General features: G+C 43.7%; 1 protein-coding gene across 1 annotated transcript in view; it reads right to left on the bottom strand.

Annotated features, from left to right (window-relative positions):
- The window catches only part of prdm16 (PR domain containing 16), a 537585-nt gene that overhangs the window by 359327 nt on the left and 152268 nt on the right, over positions 1-25990 (bottom strand). The window contains exon 2 of the mRNA XM_041206996.1: positions 11250-11266. Coding sequence (XP_041062930.1) covers positions 11250-11266 — 17 coding nt within the window. The remainder of the gene's footprint in view (positions 1-11249; positions 11267-25990) is intronic.

The raw sequence follows: 25990 nt of genomic DNA on the forward strand, positions 1-25990 counted from the left end.
CCAACATCACTGAATAAGAATAGTTTAACAGGTCATTTATCTCATTGCTGTCTTTGGGACCTGTGAAGAGCTTTGGAACAGGTTTGAGGTATTTGATAAACTGCTGTATAAATGCTAGATCTCTCCGAGCAGATTAAAAATAAGAGTTAAAAATAGAAGCCTCCCCAGTGCACAGTGGGGAGAGGCACTAGATTACAAATCCAGACAACATATGCTCAAAACTCAGTCTGTACTGAATTAGCTGATCTCAGCCATAGCAGCACAAAGAGGCTATAACTGGCCTTCCCACCAAGGATTAAGGAGGGAAAAGAAAATCAGCCAGGATCCATGTTTCTTATCTATATTCAATGGCCCCTGCAGGCATATGAATGCCAAGAGGGAGAGGATCAAGCTCTGCTGTGATGCCTTCTGTGGCTGAATGCCCACCTGGGTGAGTTAATAGAGAACGGCTATCTGATGTGGAATTATACTCCAACAGGTGCTTGTGCCTTCTGGAAAGGAGAGGAAAGGATTGGAAAAAAAATGTTTTAAAAGCATAAATAAAGAGGGCTAGAAATTTGGTTACCTGATTTCTGAGCACTGAAGTCAAAATTCATGATGTGCCTGTGCTCATTCAGACTGAGGTGGGCAGCACCAAATTTGTAGTATCTGAGCGAGTGGGTCCCGCACAGCTGTCTTCTTCTGAAAACAGCCCTGATGAAGAGACCCCATCACTAGATTTGACAATCACAGCCCCCAGCTCAGATACTGGCACTGCAGGTACCTTAGGGGCTAGTATAGAGTTAAGATTAGCACGTGGTGAGTCAAGTGGGCATGAGTGGACTACGGCCAAACCAGAGTTAAAGGATAATTCCTGTGTTCAGAGATGTTTTTTCACTAGCCCTCTATCCAGCTCTTCCTGTCCCGCCCCCCTCAAACAGCTTATATTTCACCTCATTTCTATTTTTCTTTAGTTCTGATGAAGTCATATGGACTCGAAACGTTAACTGTCTTCCTCTCTGCAGATGCTGTCAGACCTGCTGAGGTTTTCCAGCTATTTTTGTTTTTGTAAAGGATAATTCATTTGCCAATTCACCAGAGCAAAGTTGCAGATGGGTTCTGCTGCAGAGGACTCAGATGAGGACCCTGATGGCATGGCATACAGAAGAATGCTGATGGGAAAGCACACTGAGATGTGTGCATTGTCTGGCCAGTCTCCTGCCATTGCTAAGGAGCATGGAGGAGTCCAGTTTCATATTGGCAGAGGGCATCATACAGACCTTCCCCTAACAGCAAAAGACAGGAACACACTACTGTATCATCCTCAATGTTCTCAGCTATGCCAAATGCTACAGGCACTGTTGTGGCCAGCTCAATGGTGTGGACAACCGTCTCCTCCATAGACCTCAGAAAATGCAGGTGACCTTGTCCCCAGACAGTTCAGCTCTGTTTCCTTCTACTGTGTGCCATTTTATCCTTTACTATTCAGGTAATTTTAGCTTTGGCTGATGTGTAATTAGGGCGACATGGGATCAGACCATTATGCATTGATCTCAATCTACATTTCTCATCACCTAAGTTACTGAATTTCTATTGCCAGCGTGCTTCTGACAGCAATGGCCTCCTTCAGACTGATTCAGATGTGGTATGAAGCTTCATTTCCATGCTGAGTTTACTGACAGTGTATTCCTGTGTTCAGAGATTTTTTTAAAAAATCTCCCCTCCTCTCCTGAAGGTTTGTGTTGTGATATTGTTCCATTGCAACCTGTAGCCCTTCACGACCTCATCACTTTTTACACACAAGATTACTGGGGCATCCAATCTCCTTGGCTATATATTGCAAGGGCCCATGTGACATGTTTAAATCTATATTCCAGCTTTGGCTCAGTGATAGCTTTTGAATTAGTGAGTTGTGGGTTCAGTCCCACTTCAGAGACTGGAGCACAAAATTTGGGCTGACACTCCAGTGCAGCATTGAGGGAATGCTGCACTGTTAGAGATACTATCTTTCAGATAAATCGAGGCCCCATCTTCTGCCTCAGATGAATGTAACAACTCCCATGGAACTATTTCACAGAAGAGCAGGGACATTCTTCCTGGTGTCCTGGCCACTATTTATCTCATAACCAACAGATTATCTGGTCATTATTATATTCTTGTTTGTGGAAGCTTGCTGTGTACAAATTTGCCCTGTGCTCTCTACATTACAACATTGACCGCTCTTCAGGAATACCTAATTGGCTAATAATGCTTAGTGGCGTCCAGAGGTTGTGAATAGCACTATATAAATGAAAGTTTTTCTTTCTTCCTACTAAATTGCCTATCTCAAGTTGCTGATGCTGACAGCTGTCTATTTAGAATGTATCCACCTATGAGGTAACAGTGCTAAAAGCCTGCCCTGTCCAAGCCTCCAGACCCACAAAATTCAAACAAGGCAACTAGCGAGTAAGACATATAAACACCAATAAGACTTGGTTGGCTAGGCTTGGTGGGCTGGCTCACAGAACTCATGGCTTCAGGGGGCCCATGGGGTTGTATTTGGATATCCCGGTCCAGATGATGACAGCTTGCCACTTAAATGAGTGTAAATTATTTTTTTTTGAAATTGTGAAGAGATTTGAGAAGAAATAGAGGAACATTTTTTTCTCTCATAGGGTAATGAATCTTTGGAACTCCCTTCTTCAAAAGGTGGTGGAAGCAGAGTCTTTGAATATTTTTAAGGCAGAGGAAGATAGATCCTTGATAAACAAGGAGGTGAAAGGTTATTTGGGGTAGGCGGGAGTTACTATCAGGTCAGACAAGATCTTATGGAATGGTAGAGCAGGCTCAAGGGGCCAAGTGGCCTACTCCTGCTCCTAATTCGTATGTCTGTATGTTCAAAAAACATAAGTGAAGGGCCCAGGGCATCACCAAGTAAGAGAGTATGAGAGAAGATGTGGTAAAACAGGACCTAGTGATTAACTGATTTGAAGTATCAGCTTTTAACCCCTGGAGATTGTAGGAGGAAGCAAAGACTAGAGGCATTTCCCTCTTTTAGATTGAGGATAAGTTTTAGTAGGAGATGGGTGCTGCCACACATGAGCAGGATGGGCTGTTGTTGCCTTCCTAAATCTGCAAACTGACAAAGTAGCAGAGGGTACCTGGTACCTGTGGAACTACACCCAGCAGGAGTTTGTGCCTTAAAATCAGGAAATCTAGAAACAAAATACACTCAGAAGAACCTCAATCCCAGCATTCTCAATGGGCAGCACTGTCACCGGATGTGTATCATGAGGAATCACACCATAATTTTTGGATTGTGATCCCTTGTTACTGCTGGATGCTGGAAAACATTTTCCCAGGAGTATTTCACCCCAACAACCTGGCTAAATGCACAGCCTGGTGTGTTTTTGAAATGTACAGATTGAAAAGGCCCCAGGTGCTTATCTTGGTCAGTGCAACATTTGGTGTGCAATAATCCCTCATGCTAGACAGGAAGAAAATTGACCAAGGCTTCATCTTCCTGAGCGGATTATGTTGTCCACCAGCTGGAAAGTGCATGCATGTGGTCATTGGCTTAGATTCAGCCTTGGCTGAATAAGGCAATGTCAATTGCTGTCTAGGCTCATGCGTGGAGGGTGGCAAATTGGACAAAGTAACAGAGGGTGCCCAGGGGGTTGTTGTTTGGTAATTTGGCAAATCAATGCCTTCAGGAGGGGAATGTCAGATGTTTAAAAAATTTTCTTTTAAATGTGGCTACGTAATGTAGAGTATCAAAATAATAGACAGCTTATTCCTGCCATAGGACAGAATCTTCGGCTCGACGAGTGGGTGTGGGGCCCACTCGCCGAGGCGTAAAATGACGTACAGTGATGTCAGGCGCGTCCCGACATTACCGCGCATCATTCAGATTTTCAGTTTGGCGGGCACGCAGCTGACTCGGCTGTGCGCCTGCTAAACTGTCAAAGGCCTATTAAGGCCAGTAAACTATCAATTAAAACAATAAACTGAGCTGCCTGTCCAATCTTGAGGTTGGTGGGCTACTCATCTTTAGACAGTGTCAAAGGATCTTTAACACCCACTTAACAACAATAATATGCATTTGTATAGCATCTTTAATGTAGTAAAACATCTCAAGGCAGTCCATAGGAGAGTAATCTGACAAAAACGTACACCAACCCAAAGAAGGAAGTATGAGCACAGATGAACAAATGCTTTGTCAAAGAGGTAGGTTTAAGCAGCATGGTAAAGGAGGAGAGAGAGGTTCAGGGAAGGTATTCAACAGCATAGACAGGCCAAGGGCAGAATTTCTGCCTGTTGGGGGGATTGTGTGGGCGCATTTGCAGGCGGGCGAATTCCCGATTGGTGCCCCTGGTCGGGGAGCGCCGCCATTTCATATGAGCAGGCCAATTAAGGCCTGCCCAGCGTGACATCCACCTTGAAACACTGTGTGCTCCCTGTGCGGGTGGAGTAGGATTCCCTAAGCAGGTCTATGCGCTCTGTCACGCATGCGCAAAAGAGCCCACAGATCTCCCTGAGGCAAAGTGCTGCCTCAGGGAGATCGCTTCAACTTTAAAAACTGTGCTGACCGGAGGAAAAAAAAATGATTGACACGTCCCCTCATGTGACACTGTCACATGAGCTGGGACATGTCAATTACTTGAATGTTAAAACTTAATAAACATTTCTAAAACCCTCATGAAAACTCATCCTGCCCCTGGTTGAGCTTTCATGTTTTTTTGGAAGCCCGACTGGGCTCCTGGCCTGTCTGCCAACCGTAAGGTTAGATGGGCAGCCCTGACAACTCAATTAGGTAATTAACAGGCCTTAATAGGTCTTTGACAGTTCAGCGGGCGCGCAGCTGATTCGGTTGTGCACCCGCCGAACTGAATATCTAAATGACGCGGGGTGACGTTGGGACGCACACTCGACATCACCCCGTGTCATTTTACGCATTGGCGTGCAGGTCCCGCCCCCGCATACCAACTGGGAAATTCTGCCCCAAGTCTCAATTTATCCTCTCATCTGAAAATGCGAGACTCCTTTAATACTGCACTGAGCTGTCTGCCCATGCTGTAAGCTCAGGTCCTGGAGTGGCACTTGAACTCACAACCTTCTGACTCAGAGGCAAAAGTGATATTCATGATGGAGCCAAATTGACGCTTAAGCTGGTAACAATTTAGTTTGAATTGTAGGAAACTGATATTTGTGGCCTGGCTTCCTGTGTTTACTCTGAACAACTCAACTCCTTTATGTCACCATCAGAATAGGAGATCCAATTTTCATGGATCTATGATTGTGTTACTAGAATAAGGCAGCTGCATTTTGAAGTGTGGACTTAGAATCATAGGCCTGAATTTTTAGCTTGCCGGGCGGGCACGATTAGTGAGCCTGGGAATGGTCGGGAAGTGGACCGCTGATCGCGATTGGCCCCCGACCGCAATTTCACGCTGGCTGGCCAATTAACAGCCAGCCAGCGTGAAGCGCATGCTGATACAATCAGTGCTGCCTGGGTTGGGGGTGGGTAGAGGGTGAGCACTGAAGTCAGCACTGAAGGCTGCCTGGCCAATTTGTCCACCCACCAACCATAAGGTTGGATGGGCAGCAAAACATCCCAGTTAATTGCGCCGTTAAAGAGCTTAATAACCCTCTTAATTGTTGGCCAGCACGCTTCCGAGTTTAGTGTGCAACTACCAACTGAAATATTGCATGAGTGCGCGATGACGTGGGGACACTTGCCCAACGTCATCACGTGCTATTTTAAGCTCGAGCATGTCTGTCACGTCTCTGCACGCCGAGCAAAAAATTCTGCCCATAGACATTTACAGCATGGCTCATCATGTGCGTGCTGAGACCAGTGTGGGTGTGCCTGTCCCTATCCCCATGATGTCCATTTAATTTCCAATCATTCTGCAGTGTCAGGAATGATATTCTATGAGTGCCTTGTCTCCAATATTTTTTCAGAGGGTTATTTCATAAACAGCTTAATGGTCCACATCCACCAGGGATTCACCACATACTGAGTCCCACAGCAGAGCTAGGAGAAGTGGAAGAGGGAGGTGGTGAAGACAGGGATAAGGTGTTTCTGCACAGAAAGAATGAACAATCATTGCATTTTTACAACCTCTTGTCATTCCCTTTTATTTTTCTTCCTATAGTTTCACCTAATGAAGAGGCTAAATTCATGTGATTGCCATTGTAGAGAAAACAGGGATCTGGCCCTGAGGTCGCTACTTTAACAGAGAAGGAAGCAACTCACTCGACCCACAGAAGAGTGGGTTCATGTCCAACTCCAGACACTTGAGTGCATGATTTAGGCTGACAATCAGTTTGTAAGGAGGGAGTACTGCACTGTCAAAGGTATCATTTTTTGGATTAGAGGTTAAATCGAGGCCCTGTCTGCCCTCTCAAGTGTATATAAGAGATTCCATACACTATTTAGAAAAGAACAGGGATGTTCTTCCTCGTGTCTCTGCCATTATTTACCTTTCAGCCACAATCACTTAAACGGATTATTTGGTCATTATTTCATTGCTGTTTGTGGCCATTTGCAGTGTGCAAATTAGCTGCTTTGTTTCCTACAATAACCACAGTGACTACACTTAAGTGCTTAATTGGCTGTAAAGTACTTCGGGAGATCCGAGAAGATGGAAGGTGAAAATATAAATGCAAATTCTTACTATTCCTACAAAGGAATCATCATCCTGAGCTGATCTGACATATCAGTAGACAATGGCATGAATGTGGCGGGGGGGTGCTGGTGGCGGGGTGGTGATGAAAACTGTGAGTGAGTCCATGCATGGCACAAGGATAGGTTGGGCTTGGGGGGTGGTGGGGAATGGGGGGAGGGTTAAAAAAAAAGATTTTTTCATACCCTAATGAAAATAAAACCAATAATTCCCAAACATTTCCTTGTTCCTGAACACTTCGTGCGTGTAAATGGAAGATACAAAATTGTAAAGACTTTTCTGCCTACGTTCCCTGTTGAAACCATTTGGAGGCCGGGGAAGAAGAATGGGCCCACAGCAGCTGGGTTGGAGACCCTGAGCTCACCATCCGGGCAGCCCTGACTCGCCTATTAAGTTACAAAAAACAAACAGGCTGTTTGAAGATTGAAATGAAGTGCCATTGACAGTGCACAACGCAGCCTGAACAATCTTACAGTGTGATTCTGTAACCTCCGGGATCCCTTTATGGAAACACTGACAGGACTGTCTGTCTCCCTGCTCAGAGCTGAGCGTCACAACAAGGCTCTTTATCTGGGCTGAGATTACATACTTTGTAGGAGAGACTCTAGGGTCTAAAAGAATTGAGAAGCAATTATAGCCAACTAGGGACCGAACAGATGATGTAATTGGAACTTAATATTTAAATTAACATACAGAATATCTGGCAGAAACTGTAAAATAACTGTTGTATTTAAAAAAGGATAGAAGGTTGGCAATAAATCATCTATAGGAATTATGAAATTACTGATAATTGTTGGTTAGACTTGGGAACATGCATCATGAAGTCAAAGGCAAAGGTCAGCACACCTCTCACCATTTTGTATGCATGAAAGTTCTGATTTGTAAGACCTGCCATCATGTATGCTGGCGAAGTGTTGCAGACTGGCACATTCCAAGGTCCAGGACTACGTGCTGAGGGATGCACTAATGCTTGGGGCAGCCCCTGCAGAAGTACAATGGGGAAAGGTCACTCTCCAAGGCCTTTCAGTCATAGCATGTGAAGGGGCTGGAAATTATATAGAAACCCTCAGGCTGTATGACTCACATTGAATGTAAACAGTAAATATTACATGTATCACAATTGCATTGAAGCACTTCTGAGCGCAACCTGATCTATATAGAAAAATTGAATATCATTGCACTTTTTGTAAGGACTGTCTTGAAATGTTTTGTAATGTTCTTTTAGATATTTTATGAATAAAGCATATTTTTGGAAAAAAAGAATCATGTATGCTGGTTATAGAACTTTTCTCTAATGAATGGCAAATTATTTATTTTTAAAGATAACTCTTTTTGAAATTTTTCTTTTTATTAACAAAAACAAGAGGTAATGCTAAAATTTTATTTGCGTTGTATCTTTAACATAGGAATAGGTCCCAAGGCACTTCAAATTAGTGATTACCATACAAAATTTGACACCGAGCCATATGAGGTACTACTAAAACAGTTGACTAAAAGCAAAATTTAAATTAAATCTAACTAGAGTGCCCAAAAACCCAGGGAACCCATAGACCCTTTCATAAATGAATTATACAGAATGGCTGAAGACAGTGAAATCGGTGACTCATAAGTTGCAGCTCATAAGAGACCGAATAGTAGTGGGAGCAGCCGAAGATACTCTTTCGGATGTACTCTAATCTAAAGAAGATCTGACTTTGGAAAAAGCCATCCAGATAGTCAAACAATTGAAAGTTCTCCAGCAAAATCGATCCATTTTGCGTGGTGACGTTAAACCGTGGTACAGACCAACGTCAAGAGTCCAGCTCAAAAAGTGACAAAAGGGCAAGTGGACTCCAGAGCAAGGAAAGCAATACCCAAGCAAAACATAAGATAGTGGCAGACCATGTCAATGCTGTGATGCCAAAGGACCTCACAGGTGTGAGCAGTGCCCAGCAATCACTGTGCAGTGCTTTCACTGCAACCACCTGGGCTACTTTGGAAAGATGTGCAAGTCCAAAAACCTCAAGATGTGTGGAGGATTCCAAATGAGTCCATGAGATAAATGAGCCACACCAAGGAGAAGTCCAACAATGCTTTTTGAGAGAAATTAAGGCCTGAATCTTCTGGTTGGCATCTGGGGGTGGGCTCCGCTCACCGACATATAAAATGACGTGCGGTGACGTCGGGCGTGCGTCCCGGCGTCACTGCGTGTCATTCCGATCTTCAGTTCAGCAGGATGGCACCGGAAACTGCTGCGCGCCCACCGAACTGTCAAAGGCCAATTAAGGTCATCTAACAACTAACTAATCTGATTGTCTGGGCTGCCCATCCAACCTTAAGGTTGGCGGGCAGGCGAAGAGCCCAGGCAGCCTTCGCATTTCTCATGAAACCCCACCCACGGGTGGGATGAGGTTTCATGAAATGTTTATAAATTAAATAAAATTTTAAATTAAAATTTATTGACATGTCCCAGTTCATGTGACACTGTAACTTGAGGGGACCTGTCTGAATAGTTTTTTCTATTTTATTTTTCAATTTTTGATAATGATATTAATCTTCCTGCGGCAGCTCCATGCCTCAGGGAGATTTCTGCGCTGTTTCGCGTGCATGTGCGAAAGAGCGCAGGCCCCGACTCAGCCTACTCCCCCCACCCATATAGGGAGCACTGAGCACTTCTGGGTGCGTGTCACGCTGGGTGGGCCTTAATTGGCCCACCCACGTAAAATGGCGGTGAGCAGCCGATTGCGGGTGGTGATTGGCTGCGCGCCCGCTCCCGCCCAGCCTGCACGACAGGGAGAAAATTCTCTCCTAAGGATCCCAGATTCACATTTTGGAATGCTGACATATCTCTAAATGGTCACCTCATGAATTTCAAACTTGACACAGATGCCAGTGTGACTGTCCTGTTGGATAAGGAACCATGGCTAATGAAACATGCCTGAAGCCACCAACAACACAGTTATATGGACCAGGAAGCATCAAGCTCCAGGTCAAAGATATGTTGGTAGCAACATAAAAACAAACAAATATAGGAGATGTTATACATACTCCATAACCAAGAATTTCCTCTCCTGAGCAGGAAAGCCTGTGTCAACCTCAACTTTATCCAAAAGATCGACGAGATTAACCAGCAAGGATCTGATTTCGATTTTAAAAAGGATTTTCCAAAACTGTTCACTGGACTGGGGTGACTGAGGACTGCATACAGAATAACACTAAGAAACGATGCCAAACCCATGTGGTTGTTTACACCATGGAAAATATCGCACCCACTTATGAAGCAAGTACAACAGCAATTTGATGAGATGACCAAGATGAGGGTCATCTCCTCTGTCACTCAGCCAACAGAATGGTGATCAGGGATGGTCCTACTTCTAAAGCCAAATGGGTCAATTTGCATCTGTGTCAACTTGACACAACTCAACAAGGCTGTGGCAAAGGAAATCCACGTCCTTGGTGGATGACAGTTTGATCAAACTCTCCAAGAGCACAGTGTTCTTGAAACTTGATGTCAACAGTGGCTTCTGGCAGGTTCTGTTAGATGAGAAATCTAAGTTGCTGACAACTTTTATCACCTCATTTGGCAGATTCTGTTTCAAATGTTTGCGCTTCAGCATTACCTCGCTACCTGAGATTTTTCAGCGCATGATGTCGGCCATCTTACAAGGCCTGAAAGGAGTCATCTGCTATATGAATAATGTCCTTGCCCACAGCATGACTTCCGAGGAACACAACAGTGGACTCCTGACTGTCTTGAAATGTTTGCAGGAAGCAGGATTGATGCTGAATGGCAAGTGTGAATTCTCTAAGACTTCCATTTGGTTCTTAGGTCATATTGTGAGCAGAAATGACATCATGGCAGACCCATACAAAACGAGGCAATTAGTGAGCTTCCAATCCTGTTATCCATTCCCAACCTCCAAAGATTCCAAGGCATGGTGAACCAGTTGGCGAAACATCTGCTAACCTGGCGCAGATCACAGGGCCTCTGCAACACCACCTCAAAAAGGCCCAAGCGTGGTGTTGGGATGCTCACCAAGAGAAAGCATTCTGTCAGATCAAAAGGCATGGTGCTCTCACCAGATATCCTGGCTCACTACGATCCATCCCTGCCAACTACAATCACAGCAGATGCCTCACCAACAGGACTAGGGGCAGTTCTATTCCAAGAGCAACTGGATGGATGCCATTGACCAGTAATATTATGGCATCTAGGGGGCTGTCAGACACAGCTAAGTGGTTACTGAAAAAGAGGCCCTCGTGGTAATGTGGATTTGTGAGAAGTTCTCTGACTATATTGTTCAGCAGAAAGTGATCATCGAGACAGATCACAAACCATTGGTGTCAGCATTGGATGTGAAAGAACTCGCCAGGATACCCCTCAGAATTCAGAGATTCTGCATGCGTCTCAGGCACTTTGCATACAAGACAGTGTACATCTAGGGGAAGCATCAAACGACTGTGGACGTATTGACCAGAGCCACAGTCGACCATCCTGCAACACATGATGTCAATCTGATCAACGACTTTGAGTCATATTCTCTGTTTGTAACAACACAATTGCTGGCGAGCTCCAAAAAGCTTCAACAGTTATGCCAAGATCAGATGTGAGACGAAGAGTGCATCCACATCCGTCAGTACTGCTGACAAGTTTGGCCACTGAAGTGTCCAGGTGACAATGTTATGAAAATTTACTTTGAAAGCAGAAACACTTCACTGTTATCAATGATCTTATAGTGTAAGATGAGCACTTGGTCATTCCCATCTCACTCTGGCTGGAGATTCTACAACGAATCCACCAAGGTCACCTGGACATCACAAAGTGCTGAGCACCAGTTCAGTCTGCAGTGTGGTGGCAGGGAATATCAAGGGCAGTTGAAGAGATGATTTTACACTGCTAGATATACGCGCTACATAAACCAGTCCAGAAAGAGCCCCTTATCTCCTCACAGTTCCCTACCAGACCTTGGGAATGGATCTTTTTATTTCCAACTACAAGTCCTTCCTCCTCATTGTTGACTACTTCTTTCAGTGGATCGAAGTGAAATGTTTATACACAATGACCACAAAGTTGGTCATTAGGTCATTGAGAGAAACCTTTGTGATCCATGGTATCCTGGATCAGGTGGTATCTGACAATCGTCCGTAATTTGCTAATGAATACTTCACTGATTTTGCCAGGAATTATGGATTTCAATATCTCACCAGCTCCCCAAGGTATCCACAATCTAACAGTGAGGCAGAAAGGGGGAGTCTGCACTATTAGAACCCTCTTGAAGAAAAATGATGACTTCCCAATGGTGCTTTTGATATATAGATTCCCCCCATTGCAATGTGGATTAGCCCCATCAGAGTTGCTGATGGGCAGAAAACTTTGCACTCAACTTCCCATGCTGTCGAATAAATTAATCCAGGGTTGGCAGTCAGGGAGTATTAGAAGGTTCAGGGCTGAGGACAGCCCTTCAGACAGCGACAAGCTTCAACTTACAATAGGGAGTACTGTACTAGAAACCAGCTCAGGCTAAACAGAGGTGACAAGGTTTGGATCAGAAAGGCGTCATTGTCCTGAGGGATGAAGATAAATGACGGTCTTACTTAATACATACCCATAAGGCACAATCAGATGGAACCGGAGAAGTCTTTTCCTCATCCCTTGCGGTGAACCTCCTATTATACATTTGAGCGAACTAGATGTCGAAACCCAAATAACTTCAACTCCAAATCAACAAATTCAGCCCAAAGACGTTGAGACCATCACTCCTCCAAACTTCAAAAGAGTGAGATCTGAAAGACTCGTAAAGCTTCCAGACCATCTGGTCTGTAAAGTCAGAGATTTGGGACGAGAAGGGGTAACATGTAAATAATATTGTAAATATATTTGGGTAAAGACTTGGCGGGGAGCTGCAGTATTAGGGTGTTTGGGACTGTAAAGATTAATGTGGAGCCGGGGAGCAGCACCACCCACATTGTGATGTAGAGAGTCACATGGGAATAGCAGAGTGTAGTAGTAGTAAGTCTGGTACAAGTTGGCAAGAAGATAGTACCTTGTCAGAACTATAGCCTGTATATATGTACATAATTATGTGTTATTAATAAACAGTTATTGTTCAACCATACAAACCTCTAGACCTCTTCATGAGGCAACATACAACCTTACAATAGTCATTAATTGGCCACTTAAGGACCTCAATTGGCAGCAGAATGGGAAGGTCAACATCGGCCTTCCCGCCCAGAACTTAATTTTGGCAAAGGTGGGAAGGCAGCAGGATTCCAGTACGCCACCATCCTGCCTAATTACATGCTCTTCCCTCCTCCAAGCTTGCCGCTAGTAAGAGCACAAGATTTTGCCCAAATACAGCTTATTAAGGGAAGGAGGTAAATATTTGAGAATTAAAAATGTAACAGGGTGCAGGGAAAAGGCAGGAGAATTGAATTAAGGAGAGTTCTTTCAGCGAACTGGCAGAGGCAAGATGGGCCGCATGGCATCTTTCTGTGGTATAAAGTCTTGTCAATGATAACTATGGAATGAAGGCAGGTAAATGGAGTTGAGGTATAAATCAACAATGATCTAACAGATTGACAGAAAAGGCTCAAGATGCTGAATAGCCTAATCCTGTTCCTATCACCCTATAGTTTTCCCCCTCCAATTGCCAGGGTATAGTTCTCCTGGAATGCTTAAATATGTTAAAGGTGCAATATAAATGCAAGTTGTTGTTATTAGATTAAGCCTGTAGCTCGCCTCCAGATATACATAGATCACCAAAACCTTTCAATTAGATTCCAGCCTCTAAGTCACCCAGCTTTTCCATTGTACTATGTGTTGTTACACAATGGCACCATGTGCCCATGTGCAGCGCTTTATCGTTGCATGACAGTGCTCCTGTGATGTACCCATGTTCACTGCTACATCATCACAACTTGGAACCACTACACTATACCCATTGAATCCTGACATCCTGACCCTGCAGGATAAGAAGGGGTAATATGAACCTTTTTTAAAGGAGAGAAGAACGAGGAAAGAGAGAAGAACTGGTCTCAGATCACTGCCTGGGTCTGCAGAATAAACTTTCACAGAGCTCTTTCCTCTTGTTCCAGTGGCTCAAATCTCAGGAGTGCAGAGCATGGAATAAAAGAATTCTGGGATCAAAGCAAAGAGTTCCTCTGCCTGAAAAGAACCGATCAAAGATAAAATAACGCTTTAAGCAAGCCCAGTACATCGAACAAAATGAAGCCTGGGAAAATGGCTCATACTTGTGCAAATGCTTCATGACACTTTTCCCTTCAGTTTTCTCCTCTCACCTTAAAGCTACCAGCCATCAGAAGATTGTGGGTTGAAGCCCCACTCAAGAGACTTGGGCACAAAATCTAGGCTGACACTCCAGTGCAGTACTGAGGAAGTGCTGCTTGTCATTCAGGTGAGACGTTAAACCTAGGCCCAGTCTATCCTTTTAGGTAGAAATAAAAGATGCCATATCATGATTTTAAAGGCAGGTAGGAGAGTTCTCTCCAGTGTCATGGCAAATATTTATCCCTCAAACAACATCACTAAAACAGATTATCTAGTCTTACTGCTGTTTGTGGAACTTTGCTTTGTGCAAGTTGGCTGCCACTTGTCTTACATTACAACAATAGCTACATTTCAAAAGTGCTTTAGGATGTCCTGAGGTCATGAAAAGTGTTATATAAATGCAACCCTTTCTTTCTGAAGAACAACTTGCTTGAGATAGTGCCTTTAACATAGTAAGTTCTCCCAAGGCACTTCACAGAACAAAATAAAACAAAAATATACACTGTCAAAAAAGGAAAAATTAGGACAGGTAACCAATAGATTGATCAAAGAAGTTGGATTTAAAGTGTGTATTAAAGAAAACAAGAGGTGGAGAAGTTTCAGGAGGGAATTCCAATGCACTTAAACCTTGGTTGTTGAAGGCATAGCTGCCAATGGTTCTTGAAGATAGTGACTTTGTGGAAGCTAGCACTTCACCAGAGTGGGAAGTCTTCACATGCGTGTGACTAGATAGTAGGGAAAACCTCTTTCGAGTGACTTGGGAGTTGAAGTGGAACCCATTCTGTAGAGTCTTGGCACTCAGAAATTTTCATGGCACAAGGCAAACCTGCCAATGACACCTTTCTAAATTTCAACATGGATTTAAAACTCTGGACCTAGATGGAAATTAATTAATTCTGAAGCATTTACACTCATAATAACAACAAAAACAACCTATTCATGTAGCGCCTTTAACATAATGAAACATCCCTACAACAATAACATTCCAATCTCACCTGGGCTACTGTGGCCAAAAGTAGAATCCAGTCTGGCATCCATTTTTATTTGATTAAGGAATAAGGAAGAACTTAGGCCTTACAAGACTCAAGGATATCCCCAAACACTTTGCAGCCAATTTATTACTTTTGAAAGATCGTGGCAGCCTTGTTTGCACATAGCAAGATCCCACCAGCATGACAGATAAATGGCCAAATAGGCTGTTTTGGTGGAAATTGGCTGAGGGATACATGTTAGGCAACATACAAGGAAAATTCTGCTGCTCTTCTTTAAATTGTGCTGTGGGATCTTTTGCATCCACCTGAGAGGATACATGGTGCCTCCATGTAACGTTTCACCTGTAAAACAACTTCTTCGGACAGTGCAGTGTTCTCTTAATGCTGCTCTGGAGTGTCAGCTTAGATGATATTCTTAAGCCTCTTGAGTGGGGCTTGAACCCATAACCTTCTGACTCAGAGATGAAATAACCACCACTGAGCTGAGGTGAACAGCTTTGGGGTGTTCTTTCACATTAAAGGTGCTATAGAAAGGCAAGTTGTTGTTGGTGCTATTGGGAGGTCAAGGTGTGAATCTCAGCACAGTTTTTGTTGGCATCACAACTTAACATAAATGGCATCAAGTTGGCAGAAGTAGGAAGCAGACTACTTTGATATAAAGAGAATATCATTGGGGAAGAGAACCAATGATTTGTTCTATATTAAGCTATGCTATAGCTCACCTGGCAATGTTCAGTAGTTGATACTAGTGTCAAAATGCTAAGCACATCAATCTACAACTAATATCACTGACTTTGGTGAGCAAATAAATATTGGGAAAGCAAGATCTTCAGCCCATGTTTTGTCAAAATGGCAGACAGCTCAATTCCGTCTTCCTCCTTGTTGCGTCTGAACAAACAAATCAGAGGAATCAGTGGGAGAAATTCTTGTGACTCAACTGCAGCCATGGTATAAAGCACTAGCTCCCCACATTGTGCCACACTACCTACACCCGGCCAATCTTTAGCCCCAAAGTTGTCTTTCAGTAAATTTAACTCTTTGCTCGCTTTCATGTGCTTGATTCCATCACAGAACTTCCTCACTTCCTTTAAATACAGAGGTACTGAAAAGCTCAGTAAATGCACTTTCACTGATATTGGATCCCTACTTTATCTTCAGGAGTGAACTTCTCAATTTCATTTCATGGCTTTATGTGATTTTCAATTTGCCAGCTATCAGGCAAATGTCAATAAGTGGATCAAAAAGCGTGTTTATTGAATGGGTACCATTGAGATTTTAGTATATAAGTGCTAACGTCAATCATTTTTCCAGCTTGGCTCAGCTGATAGTACTCTCACTTCTGAGTCTAACTATTCCGGATTTGAGACCTACCATTGGACAGCCCCCCCATAACCTAGGATGGCATTTAAGTTCAGGCATTGTCAGAAGTCTCGGGGTGGGGGCGTTAGATAAAACGGTTAAATTAAATGTTTTGGGACATCCTGAGATTGTGAAATGCGCTTTTTAAATGTAAGTTCTATTTTTCAATAAAGGAACAAGTAACCTCAGGAATATTCATTAGCATTGTGGGATTAGTTTGCAATTATTAACTTTTTTCTGATACGGGCACCTTGACATTGCATGATGCCTAAGTGAAAGTGGTGGAAATGCCCCAACATTCACCAAGTACCTCAACAAAGTAAAAACAAAATACTGTAAATGGTGAAAATCTGAAATAAAAAGGGAAGACGTTGGACATACTCAGCAGGTCAGGCAGCATCTGTGGATAGAAAACAGAATTAACATTTCAGGTTGAGTAACCTACCATCAGAACTCAGGTAGCTACTTTTGTTATGTGAATGAAGGAATAGAAATAGTAATTTAGTTCTATGGTGTTGCATACAGAACAGTGAGAAATAGCAGATTGGTTTAGGATCTTGGGTGGGATTTTCCGCACCCACCCGCCACCGCGATCTTCTGGTCCTGCCGCAAGTCAATGGACTTCTGACTGGGGCATCGCCTTGCCCGCGACGGGGCCGGAAAATCCCGGCCCTTGTTTGCAGTGAACTCTGGTTTAACATCAGCAATTTGAGCGCTGTAGCTGCACCAGCTGCGCACTTAGAGGTGCTGTGGAGCTGTCCTTAAAGGGACAGCCGAATCAGGGAATTCTCACGCCAACTTCAACGGAGAATTCCAACTGCAATGCTGTCTATTCAACAACAACAAATTGTATTTATATAGCACCATTAACATTACAAAACGTTGCAAGGTGCTTCAGAGGGGATTATAAAACAAAATATAACACTGAGCCACATATGGAGATATTAGAGTAGATGATCAAAAGCTTGGTTAAAGTGTAGGTTTTAAGCAGCATCTTAAAGGAGGAAAGCAAGGTAGAGAGGCAGAAAAATTGGAATTCCACAGCTTAGGACCTAGGCAGCTGAAAGCCTGGCCAACATTAGTGAAGCAATTAAACTCAGGGATGCTGAAGAGGCCAACGTTAGAGGAACACAGCTATATCAGAGGTCCCCATCTCAGAAGCTGACAGACCTGCCGATTTTAAAATATTTCCAGTTTTTGATGTTTACAGTTTTTTTTTGCACTCTGATCAATGACCACAGAAATGAAAGTTGGTGAAGGAAGTTTATATTCTTGTGACTGTCCACAGATTCTTGATTCTGTGGTGTTAATCTTAGGCCTCTCCAAATTCAATGTTCATTAGTTGCGTAGTGGTGGTGGTAGGCAGTGGGGTGGGGTGGAGAGTGATAATGGGAGAAAGATACCTGAGCACTCCTTTAAAATGACTGATTTGTAGTGATCCAGTTAGGTACTTCCCTTTGCATATCAGGTGAAATAATGTTACTGCTACATCACTATCACTTACTAACCTAACATTGTTTGTCGGTAGACCCATAACATTGTAATCCAATAGCATCATACACAGTTTATAAAAGTTTCATTGGGTAGTGATTGGGAATTAGGAAATCAAGGCAATTAGGGATGAGCAACAAATGCTGGCCTTGCCAGTGATGCCCACATCCCATGAAAGAATAAGAATAAATGGAAACCTGGACTGATTCCTTTCTCCCATCTTTGGGGCACTGAGGTTAATGATAGTGTTCCCACTTCTACCTCAGCCAAAATGAGCTAACTCAGCATGGACAAGGCATTGAAAGTGCTTACTCTAGCTTTGTACCACACCATGTGGTGCACCTACTCACCCACCTACTAGGAGGGCCACTGGACAATTCCATTATTCATATTTTGTTTGGATTGAAGAATGCCATACTTTAGCATTCAGTGTGTGCATCAAGCACAGTGATTGCTCTTGTCTCCCCCCCCAATAAAAGAAATGTGGGAGAGTATAGAATCTGCACCCCAACTGGCCAGTAACCCTCTATCACCTCAAGGAACTTGTTTTTCATTCAGTATCTAGTTCTCATAGAGAGTCTACACCCAGAACATTTACAATCTATTCCCTTTACAGATTCTGTCAGACCTACTGAGTATCAAAGGTTCTTTACCATTACTTCCAGATGCCAAGGGAAACTTAATGGCTCTGAATTTCTAAAGGAACCCTCTCCCAATCTTCTGTCCTAACTTCCACTGAGAAAGCACAAAGATGGTTGAAGTCATGGAGAGAGATCAAGAAAATGCATCCCCTCAGAGAAATTATGCTTTGCTCTGTGCTTTGCTCCAACCACAAAATAGTACCCACCATTGCACACATGTAGCAATTCTACTTCCTACATCAACCAGCTAGTGATCTCTCTCACTGAGCCTGACAACTTATTGAACTTTTACTAGGTTCGAACTCTTTAGTAGGTAACCTGTCCATATGGAACAAAATACTTGATTGGTGATTCTAGTTCCAAACCAGGTAAGCTGCATCTAAATGGGGAAGTTATTCACTACCAGGTCAGATAGCTGGATCTAAGTTTTGACGTTTCGAGTCCTCATGACCCTGAGGACTCAAAACGTCAACTCTTTTCTTCTCCGCCGATGCTGCCAGACCTGCTGAGTTTTTCCAGGTAATTCTGTTGTTGTTTTGGATTTCCAGCATCCGCAGTTTTTTTGTTTTTATCTCTGTGGATCTAAGTTTGCTAACTGTCATGCTAATCTCGTAAAATAGTAGAGTTGGAAGTCCAACCAGCTGTTTGCTGTAATTGGTATGTAATCAAAGAGTGGCTGAGATCAATCAGTGTAGAGAACAGAAGTGTTATTTTGCAATTGTGATCATTCATTGTTGGATTATTTTTGCAAATCTTATAATTATGCTGAGGAGTTGCAGGGAAGGCAGAAGGAGATGAAAAATAAGACAGTCCCTGCCCATGTCTGCTTCACTGGAGTTCAATTCCATGTTCCAGTGCAAACTTGAATGTCATCTGCTTGCGAATAGGGTCAAGCTGAAGGGGGCTGGATAATGACTTAAATTCAGTGGAAACTTTCATTGTGATACCAGTGACAGATTAATATACCTTGCATGCTATAAAGGTCATAAATGGTGTCCAAGTGGACATACTGTGGACCCAAATCGATCTGAGGCTTTGTCTGTGAAGGGTCCAACGGGGCCTCCAATATCTTTTTTCTATTCTTCCATGCGATGTGCATGATGAGGTGCATCACTGACATGGCCAACATTTGTTGCCCATCCCAAATTGCCTTTGAGAAGCTGGTGTTGAGCCACATTGAACCGCTGCAGTCGTTCTGGTGTAGATACACCCATGGCATGTTAGGGCAAGATATTTAGGATTTTGACCGAGCAACAGTTAAGGAACAGTGATATAGTCCCTAGTCAAGATAGCATGTCTCTTGGAGAGGAACTTGAAGGTAATGGTGTTACTATGTGTCTGCTGCCCTTGTCCTTCTAGGTGGTAGAGTTTGCTGATTTAGAAGGTGCTGTTTAAGGAGGCTTGGTGAGTTGCTACAGTGCATCTTATAACTGGCAGACACTGCTGCCACTGTGAGCCATGGTGGAGAGAGTGAATGTTTAAGGTGATGGGTAGGTGTCAAGCAACCAGGTTGCTTTGTCTTGGATGTTGTTATTCTTCTTGAATGTTGTTGGAGCTGCACTCATCCAGGCAAGTGGAAGTATTCCATCATACTTCTGGCTTGCACCTTGTATATGGTGGACAGGCTTTGAGCAGCCAGGAGGTGAGCTAGTTGCTGCAGAATTCCTGGCTTCTGACCTGTTCTTATAACCACATTATTTATATCACAGATTGGTTAAGTTTCTTGTCAATGGTAACCCCCTGGAATTTGATGGGTGATTCAGTGATAGTAATGCTATTGAATGTCAAGGGAGATGGATTCTCATTTGTTGACATTGGTCATTGCCTGGCACTTGTGTGGCGGAAATGTTATTTATCAGTTATCAATCCAAGCTTGAATGTTTTCAGGTCTTGCTGCAAATGGACATGAACTGCTTCAATATCGGAGGAGTCATTAAGAGTGCTGAACATTGTGCAATCATCAATGAACATCTGTTCTTCTTACCTTATGATGGAGGGAAGGTGATAGATGAAGCAGCCACAGATGGTTGGGCCTGGGGCACTACCCTGAGGAACTCCTGAAGTGATGTCCAGGACCATGAGAGGATTGACCTCGAACAACCACAACCATCTTCCTTTGTGCTAAGTATGATTCTAACTAGTGGAGAGTTTTCCCCTGATTCCCATTGGCTTCAATTTTGATAGGACTCCTTGTTGCCACATTTGGTCAAATGCTGGCTTGATGATAAGGGTAGTTACTCAGACCTCACTTCTTGAATTAAGTACTCTCATGTTTGAACCAAGGCTGTAATGAGGTCAGTAGTCAAGTGGGCCCTGGCAGAAACCGACCTAAGCATTGGCATGCAGCTTTGTAAGTTCCGCTTGATAGCACTGTTAACAACAGCTTCCATCACTTTGCTGATGATTGAGAGTAGAATGATGGAGCCATAATAGGCCAGATTAGATTTGTTCTGCTTTTTGTGGGCAGAACATTGCTGGGCAATTTCCACATTGTTGGATAGATGCCAGTGTCGTAATTGTACTGGAACAGCTTGGCTAGGGGCACAGCTAGTTTTGGAGCACATCTTAAAAAAGAAAGATCCTGAGGGGACATGACAGAGTGAATGTGGAAAGGATGTTTCCTCTTGTGGATGAATCTAGAATTCGGAGTCACTGTTTAAAAATAAGGGGTTGCCCATTTAGGACAGAGATCAGGAAAAAAAAATTCTCTCAGAGAGTTGTGAGACTTTGGGATTCTTTTCCTCAAAAGGTGGTTGAAGCAGAGTCCTTGAATATCTTTAAGGCAGAGGTAAATAGATTCTTGATAAGCAAAGGGGTGAAACGTTATCAGGATAGGCAGGAATGTGAGCTTAAAATCAGATCAGCCATGATCTTATTGAATGGCAGAGCAGGCTCGAGGAGCTGAGTGGCCTACTCCTGTTCCTAATTCATTGGCTTATTTAGCTCTGTTTGTCACAAGCTGTTGCCCAGATTTGTACCTTATTTTTAGATATGCCTGGTGCTGCTCCTGGCATGCTTTTCTGCACTCTTCATTGAACCAGGGTTGATCTCCTAACTCGATGGTAATGGTCAAGTGAGGGATATGCCAGGCCATGAGGTTACAGATTGAGGTTGAATATAATTCTGCTGCTGCTGATTCCCCACAACACCTCATGGGTGCCCAGTTTTGAGCTGCTGAACTATTCTGAACATATTCCATTTAGCACAGTGGTAGTGCCACACAACAAGATGGACAGAATCTTCAGTGTGAAGATAGGACTTCGTCGCCACAAGGACTGTGCAGTGGTCACTCCTATCAGTACTGTCATGGACCCATGCATCTTCAACAGGTAGATTGTTGAGGGCAAGATAAAATCAGTTTTTCCCCTCTTGTTGATTCCTTCAACACCTGGTGCTAGCACATCAGCTTGGTCAGTAGTGGTGCTACAAAGTCACTCTTGGTGATGACCAATGCAGTACCCCGCCCAGAGTACAATCTATATCCTTGCTGTCCTTAGTGCTTCTTCCAAGTGGTCTTCAGGAGTACTGATTCATCAGCTGAGGGAAGTGGTTGATGGTGATCAGCAAGAGGTTTCGCTGTCCATGTATGATCGGAAGCCATGAGACTTTATGGTGTTCAGAGTCAATGTTGAGGACTACCAGAACAACTCCCTCCAGATTGTATACTACTGTTTCGCCACCTCTAATGGGTCTGTCCCATCAGTGGGACAGGACATAACCAGCAATGTTGATGGAGGGCTCTGGGACATTGGGCAGAATTCTTACCTCGATGGGCGAGCGGGCCCCACTAGCTCGGCGGCGGGCAGGCAGCCGAACCTCACTGCCAAAGCGGAGCCCGCCACCATTTTGGGTGGGTGGGCCAATTAAGGCCCGCCTAGCGGCCTGCCTGACAGGAAGTGCTATGCGCTTCCTGTGAGGGGGGTGGAGGGAATCCCCATCTGTCAAAAAGTGGTCTTTCGCGCATGCGCACAAAAAAGCGCACTGCTCCCTGAGGCAAAGTCCTGTCTCAGGGAGATTTGTGAGAGGTTAGTAAACTCTAAATCTAGATAAATATTAAAATTATTAACATGTCCCCCTCATGTGACAATGTCACACGAGATGGGACATGTTACTAATAAACACATAAAATTTATTAAATTTTTAAAAAACAGACATGAAACTTCATCCCGTCAGTGGATGAAGTTTCATTAATAATCTGCAGCCCACTGGGGCTCCTGGCCTGCCCGCTAGCCTTAAGGTTGTCCGGGAAGGGTGTTTAATAATGTTAATTAGCCTGTCAATGGCCTTAATTGGCCAGTGACAGGTCAGCAGGCGGACGGCTGATTTCGCTGTCCGCCTGCCTTTGTGAATATTTAAAGGGACCAGGATCACGCCGGGGGGTTCCTCCCGACATCATCCCGCATCACTTTCCCCTCGGCGAGTGGGCCCTGCTCCCAAATCGCTGAGGGGAAACTCCTGGCCGTTGTCTGTGAGGTGTGATTTGATGATTATGACTGTGCCAGGCTTGAGTGTGCTGTGCTGGCCTCAGCACCACAAACATTTGGTCCTTGACATTCAGAGTGCTTTTTGTTTTTCTTCCCCTCCTATTGTGCTGGACAATGTTCAGGTTTATATTGAATTGTTTTTCAGACCTATAGTGTCAAACAGAAGATCAGGCAATGTGTGACAACTCTCTTGAATAAAAAATATCAACATCAAGAATCTTATAAGCCTTGATGCCAAATTTTGTTTCTCCCAGTTTTGCCCGCTCCTTTCCTGAAGGCACCAACTCTTGCTGGGTTTCGTGCCATAGGTGCTGCAGCCTTCCAGTATAGTATCTCACTTAAGTTGCCATTCTCCAGAGCTTTCCCTTGCTGCCTGTATAATTCTGTATGAAAGCAGAGCTCTGTGTACTGGGACAGAGCATTCCTGAGTCTGTGTGTGGATGCAGTGGACAGATGCCACTGTCACACTGTTGTATGCATTAAGATAGATCTTACAATCAGACTAACCACTGTCAATTGTATCAATTGAGGTTAAATATATACAGGTGCACGGCATTGATTGGATGGTTACTTGAGCACATATAAAGAGACACTTACTGCAGGCATCTAGTATGAGGGGGTGGGGAGAGAGGAGGAGGAGGAGGAGGAGGAGGAAGAGGAGGAGGAGGAGGAGGAGGAGGAGGACGACGACGACGACGACGACGACATCCTTGTGAACCTACGCCTGACCAAGTTGGCCATTAAAGATCCAGGTAGCAGGCGATTAAGGAAGTTGTCCAGCTCGACTGTCTGCCCCTTTTCTGCGGCTACATTCACAGCCAGGTGTCCTTGGAGAGGGAGCCCACGTGTCTGCTGGCATGATTGAGGCCTACCATGCCTGGTGGGGACTGGCATTATTGATCCCTTTAATCACATTTTGAATTGATATTGCAAGTTTCCTTTAAGATTAGTTTTTCTTTTTGTAGTATCCCTTTAAGGGGCTGCCTCTTATTTTGTCCCTTGATTTATTTAACTAGTTTAATTGGATCTACTCAGAAGAGTAAAAGAGACACTTACTGATGCAGGAGTGGAGTGAGGCTACATATACTCGTAATGTTTCACGCTGTGAATAAATCTATTCAAAGTAAAGACTCCCTCTGGTTTTTCCTTTTCACCAATTGGCTATCAGGAGTATAACAACCACCTCCCCATGACATTTAATGGCATTATGATTGCTGAATTCCCCCGCAATCAACTTCGTGGTGGTGGGTGGTGGTTGGTGGTGGGTGAGGGGTGTCACCATTGACCAGAAACCTAACTGGACCAGCTACATAAATACAGTGGCTACAAGAGCAGGTCAGAGGTGAAGTATTCTGTGAAAAATGACTCAACTTCTGACTCCACAAAGTCTGTACACCATTTACATGGCACAAGTCAGCAGTGTGATGGAATATTCTCCATTTGTTTGGAGGAGTGTGGCTCCAACAATACTCAAAATCCTGGCACAATCCAGGACAAAGCAGCCTGTTTGATTGGCACCCAATCCACCACCAAACCATTCACATACTCTGCCATCAGTGCACTGTGGCTGTGGTGCGTACCATCTGCAAGATGCACTACAGCATTTTGCCAAAGCTTCTTCAACAACACTTCTCAAACCTACAATCTCTACTTCCTGGTGTCAAGTTCCTGTATATTATGGGTTTTCAGTCAATATTTCATAATTTTAAAAACCACAAAAGGCTATAAAAAGATGCTGCCCATGGATCATCTGACTTCTCTTGTGGATTGAAACACTCCCCTGTCACAAGAGGGAACAAAATGAATTTTCCAGGCTGATGTTGACTCAATCTCTTTTTCTGAAACTAATTCAAAAGGGTGCTTTCAAACTGAATGGGTCAGTCAGGCACAAAGAAACTAGCTGTCTCAAACCCTCAAGGTGTGAAAGTCATCACAAAGGATGTATAATCGGCCTTGATACCCACCTTATTTGGAAAAGGACTTTGGACTTGTAACAGGTCACATGGTAAGACAGCCATATTTGTTGCCTGCTTTTAAATCAGAAAGAAACTGTCCTGGACAGAGAAATCCATCAGACATCCATTGAAGCAACTGCATATCAACTAGGTAGCTAAGGTAATAACCATGTCTTGAAAGTTGAAGAAGAACTCTCCCTAACCTGTTCCAATTTCACGTTCATCTGAGAACCAACCTCCTGGAAAGGTGACTACAAAAGGCTTCACAGTTTACTGAAAATCCTCTGCTCTACAAGACCTTCACTTCAACCAAAGCATCAACTAATCTAAGAAATGATAGGCCTGCAACAAAAGAGGCTGAGACAGTCATAAATTGTAATTGTGTTGTTTCTTTCCTCATCTGTATCTAATCTTTGTGTAAGTGATAATGTAGGTGAGTCGAGCGAGTGAGACATCGCATTTTAAACCTCTGGGGCATGTGTGTGATAATAAATAACCGTCCTTATTTTAAAATTCACAAAAAGCTAGCTGCTGGAATTATTTAAATTGGGACAATCACTCACTTTGAGGGGTGAAGAAACACACACCCCTCAAATGCAAAACACACTGATCACAGGCAGTAAGAAAACACACAAATTTTTTCCATGACACTAGAAGGACAAAGGCTGCAGGTGCATGAGAATATCACCACCTGCAATTTCTCCTCCAAGTCACACACCATCCTGACTTGGAAATATATTGCCGTTCCTTCATGGTTGCTGGGTCAAAATCCTGAAACTCCCTACCTAACATCATTGTGGGAGCCCCTAAACCACTGCAGAGGTTCAAGAAGATGGCTCACCACCAACTTCTCAAGGACAATTAGGGATGGGCAATAAACGTTGGCCTTGCCAGGGATGCCTTCATCCCATCAATGAATAGTAAAAACACTGTTTTCATATGACCAGCTAAATCACTTGCATCAAAGCCTTCTTGCCACTACTTTAATACAGATATTAAAACATTGCAAAGAGGAATTTTGTATGAGTTAAGCATTCACTGGGTTACATTAAATGCACAGCACTTCCCTTATGTCCTTTAGGGAAGGAAACCTGCCGTCCTTACCTGGTCTGGCCTACATGTGATTCCAGATCCACAGCACTGTGGTTAACTCT

This window comes from Carcharodon carcharias, chromosome 15 (assembly GCF_017639515.1).
Source record: "Carcharodon carcharias isolate sCarCar2 chromosome 15, sCarCar2.pri, whole genome shotgun sequence".
Lineage (NCBI taxonomy): Eukaryota > Metazoa > Chordata > Chondrichthyes > Lamniformes > Lamnidae > Carcharodon > Carcharodon carcharias.